The sequence below is a fragment of the Dicentrarchus labrax genome, unplaced genomic scaffold (assembly GCF_905237075.1).
Source record: "Dicentrarchus labrax unplaced genomic scaffold, dlabrax2021, whole genome shotgun sequence".
NCBI classification, from domain to species: domain Eukaryota; kingdom Metazoa; phylum Chordata; class Actinopteri; family Moronidae; genus Dicentrarchus; species Dicentrarchus labrax.
The window spans coordinates 23103600-23112351 of NW_026136718.1; the positions used below are offsets into that span (position 1 = coordinate 23103600).

The 8752-nt window shown below is 42.2% G+C and overlaps 1 protein-coding gene across 1 annotated transcript; it reads right to left on the reverse strand.

Moving 5' to 3' along the window:
* Nucleotides 1-3398: 3398 nt before the first annotated feature.
* gsx2 (GS homeobox 2) lies at nucleotides 3399-5160 on the reverse strand. The gene is made up of 2 exons (XM_051376312.1): nucleotides 4422-5160; nucleotides 3399-4185 (listed from the first exon to the last, which is right to left on the reverse strand). Exons 1-2 carry the CDS (start codon nucleotides 4795-4797, stop codon nucleotides 3845-3847), a joined length of 717 nt encoding a protein of 238 aa, XP_051232272.1. The 5' UTR covers nucleotides 4798-5160; the 3' UTR covers nucleotides 3399-3844.
* Between the last annotated feature and the right edge of the window lie 3592 nt (nucleotides 5161-8752).

Below are 8752 nucleotides of genomic sequence, written 5' to 3' on the forward strand. Positions count from 1 at the left end.
GTTACCCTGGGGCTTTCCTAATGGGCAACAGAAGAATAAAGGGCCCCTGTGAATCACCTATCTCTGGGTACTGAAGAGGGGTGTCAGACCGGTGTCTCTGCACGGAGCAGAGCCCCGGGGCCGATGATCACCCCCCTTCATCCCCTTCTCCCCTTCTCCCCTTCTCCTCACCCCTTCCAGCTCCATGCAGCCGCTTGGCGCAATTACTTCCACATGTTGCCGAAAAGAACAGTGTCCTTGTTTTCCAAACAAAGGATCTCAACTTCGGAAGGCCAAACTCACCTCAAACCGGGTTGTGGTTCTCACTTCTGAGGGATTTTCTTTTAACACTTTTAGCTTAAAAAAAAACCTTGAATTTACATATCAAATTACAGGTCAATTAGTTTCAAGAGGCGGTTTTAGTGCCAACATTTGCTGAAAAATCTATAATTTATGTTTTGAATGAATTTTATATGAAAAAAGGCGAACATCTAAAACACTAAAACTTAAAAGAAAGTGAACTGCCCCAGACCCTTTGAACATAACAAGTCACATTCCCCTGTCAGCACTTCTCTTCCTTTCTCCAAATGATTGAGGCTAAATATCACTGAAATGTTCTGAGTCATGTGTTCTCGTCCTTGTAAGATGATGAGACTTTTTTTTACATTGTTCCAAAAGACTATGCCATCACATGTAGGTGCTGTATGGTGGTTGGGCTCTGGCTGGAGGATGTTCACATCGTCGCTTAAACACTGCTCTTTACCAACGTTACTCATCTTCTTCATGGTGACCCCGTCCTGCTCCAACTGTCCACCAGGGGGCTTTGGAAAAAAAATAACCTGTATCAAAATAAGTGACTTACAGTATAACCTACGTACAAATGGGACTTATCAAATAGAAGTCATGGTAAATTCACTTTAAAGACTAACAAATTTAATTGATTTCATTTCCACACATGGTTCGTCTTTCCTTTAATAATTAGGCCTTATATCCGACAGTAACTACACCCTGACATGCCTGACGTTTAAAATCGTAATATTTAAGCTGCTCCTTAAACTTCTACATGATATAAACATTTGGAGTCCAGCTTATTCCCGGATGATGCACTTTGTTATCTAGAATATATCTTGATACATTATTTTCTCATATCTTTCTCAAACTTGCGAGTCCATGATTAAGAGTACATATAGGCCCGAGTACACGTCCACATACAACACAGCTCGTCCTGCAGTCATATACATGAATGATGAAGTGTTTGAAGATGACTCCACAGGCTGTCGGTGGCCTTGGGGCGGCGGTCCCTGTGGGAGCTGTCCAGCGTGCTGAAACGTGTCTGTACCAGTCAGCGTTCATCTTTCAGCCAGTACTGACTCTATCTATCTATCTATCTATCTATCTATCTATAGCAGTGGATTGGAGAGAAACTCAAAGGCCTTGTGGAGAGCTCATGAGTAACCAGCCATTAACCAAGTATAGGTGAGTTTTTATAAACCAACCCCCAATTATTTACAAAAACCCAATCCAGTAGCCTAAATATTACATCTTTTCCACTGTAGCTTGGTCCCCAGCAGCAAAATATGTGGCTCTTCGGGAAAAGACAACGCTATTCCCCTCTTGTCCACACCGGCACTTCAGCTTCTTCTCGCCTCTGTCTCTCCGCATGAGACAGCAGCTGCAACCGGCTGAAAAGCGCTCTTATTAATTGTCTTTTGTCATGCGTAATTGCCACATTTTCAATGGTGGCCGAGGCCTGACGTCTTTTGGAGTGCTCTCGTTTGTCTGCATTAGTAGGTATAGCCCCTTTCATCTGAAATTTACATTCTGCACACTCTGCATTATTTTATTCATTTTGTTTGATAAAGCAGTATGATCACAATTTGAGACCTGGACAAATCGATCAACTCTCAGAGCTGAAAGAGTAAGGGTCTGTCTCAAAACTGCGGTTTATTCTATTGTCCATCGCTTTAAAATGCTGCATTGATCTTTCACACCTGCAAGGGGAACTCTGATTCGATTAATAGGAACTTCAGTATATATTCATTAGGTGGCTTTCCCCCAATAATATATGATCAGCAGCGGGATGTGAAAGGGGCACTATTTATTCCCACTCTGAATGGGTCTGCGTGGGACCAAAACTTCACCTGCTTCCCCTCTCAATTAGGAATGTATCCCAAACTCTGACAGAAACGAGTTAAATTAGGCGTCAGCTAATTTCCAGTGGCCCCTCCCACGTAATCCCCCCTCAGAGTCTTTCCATTTGAGCGTGCCCCCTTTAATTCACTATAAGTTGAAAGGTTCAAATAGTGCCTAATGAAACAGTGACTAAATCGTTCTCTGTCGCTCGGAGGAACCCTGTAGCTGTCTCTCAAAGCTCTCTGAGCACACAGCCGTCGGGGGTCTCCGGCTAAATGCGAGTCCCAAGGCAGGACAATCTAACCTGTCAAAGCCTTTGCCCACTTCTATATATCCTTGTTCTGTGGTTTCAAGCAAAAGCAGCATAATCAACCAACGTGGGACCGAAAACGCAATTAAACTCGCTTTGGACAACCAAAATCTTTTCAAAAGCGAACATTAATGGACTATTGGCTGCTCCCCAGGGGCGTTATCGGGTACCCTTTTGTGGTCCGATCTAAGGAGAAATTACAGCTACACTTTCATATAGCTTACTCCATCCTTTTAGAATTAAATTGCTTATATCATTTAAATGGACCTCTGCTATATAATGTTTATTAATAAAAAAAAAAACCTGGCTCTACCAGTCGAATAGACCAATAGCTGGCAATGACAGCTTAATAATAACAGCTGTCAACTGATAGAAAAGAGTTGGAAAGGTTGTGTTGTAAAACCTGTAGTGGAAGACAACTGTGCTCAGTCGATGTGCACACGGAGTGGCCCGAAAAACAGAAACCCATGCAATCCAATACAAAACAGTGAAATTATCATTTTTGTTGAGACTCAGACGAACTGATCCAATTGTTTTGTCACTTTTTAAACTGGAGTTAGTGTTTTACCTGATTGCATTATATTAAAAGGTGTTTCAAGTATTTTGTCCACTCATGTGTACATCTATGTAAATAAGCTCAATTTAGCATTACATTACACAGGTGATACTATTGATATATATTACTCTCATATAGTAGGAGATTTTTTTACTGCTATATCACAACTATATGCCAGTGCCTCCTGGCAATCAGTATGTGATGACAAATTGCTAATAATCATAATGATATAGTCTATGTAAGGTATTTATATTCATTGCAAAATGTAGGACATTTATTTCTGTGGCCCGTTTTAATATAGTATCTCAACTTGCATAGATGCAAAAATACATATATATTTTATATATTTTTTTATATATTTTTTCAAATACTTATTAGTAATAAAAATATTACCAGTGTTAAGTCCTTCGTTTTTGTGAGTGAACACATCATTGATCATAGTAAGACAACACATTGACAGTTTCTTAGGTCAACTCATGTTTATTACAATAAATACAGATATACATAGTTTACAAATTGTTGCGTACAGGTTCCACACAGGTTAGGCCTATGCTATTTCTAAGGGCTTTCATTACCACACAACCTCACTGACAGTGATGGGATATCAGGCAATAATTGAAAACATTTACTGAGGATAATTAACTAGACCTGGGTATAGGTGAGAACCCTGAAGGGGTCAAAATACATCAATACATAGGTCACGTTTCCCAATATTTCACAACGGCGTTAAAACATGTATCCACATATTTCATTTTAAAAGTACACTCTTCATGCGGGAGATTTTTGGCCCAGAGGTTGCTGTGATGCCCTAACCCAGAACTGTAACAGTAAGTGCCAGCAGTGGGAATTGGGAAGTCGCGACGCTCTCAGATGGGTGACACTTCTTTCTCCTCCTCAGCAGAGGCCGGAGATAGAGACTCCTCGTCCTCTGACCTTGAATAGTCTGTGTGACCGGTTGTGCACTTGCAACCGCTGTGCGCGGTCCTTTGGGTGGCTTTCCCCTCCTTCTTATGCTTCACCCTGCGGTTCTGAAACCAGATTTTCACCTGTTTCTCTGACAGGTTCAAATATGTGGCGATTTCGATTCTTCTGAGTCTCGAAAGATACATGTTCGTGGAAAACTCCCTTTCAAGTTCCAGGAGTTGCGTGCTTGTAAAAGCCGTGCGCATCCTCTTGCCATTCTGTATGTGGCTGTTCTCGGAGGCGCCTGTTGGAGAGAAAAACATTTTTTTAAGTCAGACGTTTAACTTTTAGAAGGCTACAGGTCTAAACTCAGTCAAAGATTCAGATGGAGCAAAACATCGCGCGTAAATCTTTGTGCGTAAAGTTGACACGGAGTGTTGACATTAATGTAATTGCCTGAAAGTACATCATGAAGACTCAAACAGGTGCCGAGCAGTGCTCCTAGCTGTCAGCTGAGACTGTAGCAAACAGGTGGCTTACCAATAGAAAGACAGTGGTATCTCCTGGGATCTGTGACGCTGAAGGTGGGCGTGCAGACAGGTGTGTGTCCCGGGTGCGCGAGTGCAGGAGACTGCTGGTGAGCTATTCTCTGACAGTACTGTGCCTCCGCTCCTGGAAACTGACTCTTCAGCATGGGAATGCCGCTGCGGGAAGAGTGGATGTGGGACGTGACGCACAGCGGGCAAACACAGAAAGTCCCGTTTTTCCTGGATGGGCACACCGGAGCGGTGACCGTCATTACGCTCGGAGAGTGCATGCTGATGGGAATAAGGAACTCTTGTCCTGGATGCTCGATTGGTCCAGGTCGCACCGTATCCTTGATTATTAAAGAATCAACGTAAAAAGACCTCGACATGGTTGCGCCGCTGATAAGTGATCACTCCGTGCACAAGATGATAGCTGTTTCTCATCTGAACCCCTCGGGATCTCCAAAGGTGCTTATGTTTGATGGTTCAACAAAAGGGACCCCGAAGAGGGTTGGCCCTGCAGCGTCACCCACGTGCGCACCCGTCTCCAAGGGTTTATACTGTCAGCGACCCAAACCACGTGATGTCTCCGTTGGCCTCCAATCACAACTTGCAGATTTAGGTTTTTTATCCCCGAATTTAGTAAAAGTCTTGGGCACTAGAATAATGTAACCAGCCACAGTAAAATATTTAGTTATATATATATATTTATGAACTGCACTGACTTTCTGCAGCAGACACAAAATAACTCCAAATCCATCATTTTAAAACAATTTAACAAAATAAAATAAAGCTTAAAAATAATATTTCACAAATGTTGCTAAATTATGTATTTATGGTGTGGAACTTGGATTGACAGGGTTTTATAGGAATTGGTCAGATATCCATCTGAAACTGTAAAATTTAATTTGGAAACACCTGCTATTTTAAACTATTAAACTTAAAAATAGAAACACGCATTAAATACATCAGATAAACTAGAAGCAGCTAATAGAAGAACCTGTTGGAGCAGGTGCAGCTGGAAACTGAACCAGAAATAACCTGGACTCTGTCTGTAGTTTATAATACAGACTACAGTGAATAATCACCGTTTAAGATTCAAATTGACTAAAGCTGATTTGATCATTATTTCATTTTTAGATCAATTAAAATTCCTTTATTCTTTAAAATGAATGACAATAATTCTGACATGTTTAGGAAAGCTATATGATTTACTTGACCTTTTTAGTCCATAGTCGATTTATTTTTTCACCAAATGCGATTTAAGGAATTGAGCACGCCACTAATTGCTTCGCAGCCTAATCATACTGCTTTGAATCCTGTTGGTCCAGGTTACACTTCCAGCAATTAAAGAATTATGAACCGCTGGCGAGTCTGGGCTGCGGTTATTTGATGGCGATTAGGATTCAATTAGAAAGTGTTTATAATGGCTGGTCTGTGCTGGGGTAAACAGGCAGCTATTTCAGAAATGCGTTAATCCCTCATCTTGTGACAATAATTAGCGAGTTTGATCCCCAGGCGGGTCACCGGTAGGTTTAGCTTCTGCTTTCATCTGCCAAGTAACGCCTCGGACCTTCAGACAGAGGCGAGCCGTCAGTAGGTCCAGGTCCAACACAACAACATGTGTCAGTTTCTCCACTGACCTCAGAGACACACACACACAAAAAACTAGTTGAACAGGCCTTTTGGGCATCCCAAGTTTGAATAAGTCCCTTTTTTGTTTATATTGCAGCTCTTTTCCTTTAAAAATCTACAAACCGCCTCATTATGGAGCAAGTGATTACAGCAAGCAGGCGACTGAAGTGCGCATTGAACGGGAGTTAAAATGCAGTCTTTGAAAGAATTAGAAAGTCTTTAAAATCCAACCACAATAATGATAACACAAACCCAACATGTCTGTCACACAGACAGTAATTGCTATAATAAAGTGAATCCAGCGTTTGACAAGGAAGACGCACAGAGTTGTTATGGTACAGATAACAGTCTGAAACAAGAGAGAGAGAGAGAGAGAGAGAGAGAGAGAGAGAGAGAGCAAACCAAGCGGAATGATGCGTGGCGCGCGCCCTCATCACACCATGCGAGCTCTAATATTATTTTTCCATAATTCTGCACGATAAAATTTCATTGTCTATTAAGTAATCCCACAAATGAGATCCTTTATGAGGCTATAATGAGGCCTAATTGCCAGGACTAGTGGAGCCACGTGGAAGGATTTAGGAAGCATTAAGCCGTCGGGTACTGAGCACAGGCTGTTACCTAGCCATTACTTTCATAATTCAAGGAGAAAATTAGTCCATTTAAGGGAAAAATCCTTTGATTCCCTTTATTCTGCTCGGGGTGACAAGGCTGCAGTTTTTTTGTCCGCTTCGGTTAAGAAGCCTGTTCAACAAATGGGCAATATCACTCACTGTTTAAATGTTAGATAAAAAAAAAGAGAATTTCAGAAATGTGTAAAGCTCTCAGGGCCCCACCTCTCACTTGCCTCTTCTTTCTCTCCAGTGTGGTGCGCCTTTTACTTCATAGTGCAGCGGTTACCCTCCACTATTCACCCCCTTTTCAAATCATGTTGATGGGCAATTAATCACAGGCCTATTCAGTAACATGAAAATTAAATTTAAACAGGGGATTTTAAAGTAAAAAGTTGGTTCTCCTCAGAGGTCGGTTAGTTTATTCCCCTCAGTGGAAAACAAAATTTCTAGTATGAGAGTCTGTGTGCAGTAAGTGCATCAAAGAGGGGGGAAAAGGTGTGTGTGTGTGTGTGTGTGTGTGTGTGTGTGTGTGTGTGTGTGTGTGTGTGCCAGCTCCTCCCAGTAGTAAAAACACACAAACTTGTTAAAGTGCAGTGCTAAAGTTCCCCCCTCTCATTCACATCGCATCCCATGCCATATTATACCGTGAAGAAGTCCATTAATGTTTTGTTGAACAAGCGTCATTAACTTGTATCAACGCCTTTTTACAAACCTTGCATTGTTGTGCAGGGCCAGTCTGCGGCCCATCTTGGCCAATACAGTGGATGATTTGCCCCTTTATTAGTTACCAGGCAACAGATCCTGAATACCAAAACTCAAAGGAAACGCTCTGGTCCTCCATATAGATCTCAATGGCGATGGGGGAAAATGAACAATGATCCTGTGGACAACATAATGCCACGCAATGACTTTTCATTAACAATTATCTGGTTGATGTGAATAGCAGCTGCAGTGGCTACTCTCCGTCTCATGGTTTGCAGAGAAAAGGGGAGCGAGGGAGAGAAAGAGGACTTGCCAGTGAATAGCATCCTGCAGGAGTTTAGGGGGTTCATAGTCTCCATGAATGTGGAATCTAATTTATATCTCAGTGAATAATTAGGTTTCTATGCAAAAATGAGTTGGAAATAATTACATTTTAAAACGCGTGACAACTTAGCCTGATAAACAAAGGAAAGCAGTCCCTTTTAATGCGGCACACTAGGAGTTTATGAGCTTCTTCAGTTTGCCAGTTGAGATCAATAAGCTAACGTTTACAGTTTGGTGCAAAAAATGAATCAGGAAACAACTTCTCTTTCATTATAGGACTGGTGTGTCGCAGCTCTGTCCTTAAAAAATGTCCACAAACTGTTTCTGTGATTGGGAACAGACAACGTTGTTAGGGAGCGCGGCCCTCAGTCCTATAGAAAAGTAAAGTGACAGGCTCAGTGTAAGAAGAGGCTGCTGAACAAAGCCAGCGAGGGCCCTGTTGATGGCCTATAGAGATGTCCTGCACCAGGCTCCCTCTAATTAGGGAGACGCTTCTCAGTCTCACAGAGCTGCTCAGACCAGACACTCCAGACTGAAGTGTGCCCCTGCGCCAACGAGTGTGTCTGGATGTCCACACTCAACGCAGCATGTGTATGCGTCTGCGCTTTATGGCCACACACAATTAACGAGCCTCGAAAATGAGATAAACACCGACTGATAGTGACGCCGATCACGGTTAAGCTCCCGGGAGAAATGTCTTTATCAAAGCTTATTGTTCGAGCCCTGATTTGTCCCTCGGCCTCCTCTGTTGTTTCCAAAAGACTAAGCAAATGCCATTACAGAGGCAGCACAGAACAGCCCTTATTTCAATCTTTTCTTGCTTGAGTTGTCAAATAGTCCTGAGATTATTCCATCGTTTTTGTCATAGGAAGCTATTCCATTGTTGGTCACTTTGTAGTGCATGTTCTTCCCGCAGGAGTTATCAGCTGTAAGGACTCATTACTGTGCTCCTCACTGGTTCCCAAGAAGATCAAGATGCTGCTCTATCTTCCTTAATGATTGGCCTTTTACAAGAACTATTTGGATTCAGAATGACGCTTGCAGACTTTGCCTGAAAACGTGCACATCT

Excerpts from the sequence above, each read along its gene's own strand:
- gsx2 (XM_051376312.1), bottom strand. The coding sequence starts at position 4,797 with ATGTCGAGGTCTTTTTACGTTGATTCTTTAATAATCAAGGATACGGTG. Across the intron at positions 4,186-4,421 it reads ATACCACTGTCTTTCTATTG|GCGCCTCCGAGAACAGCCAC; the intron begins GTAAGCCACCTG and ends TCTCTCCAACAG.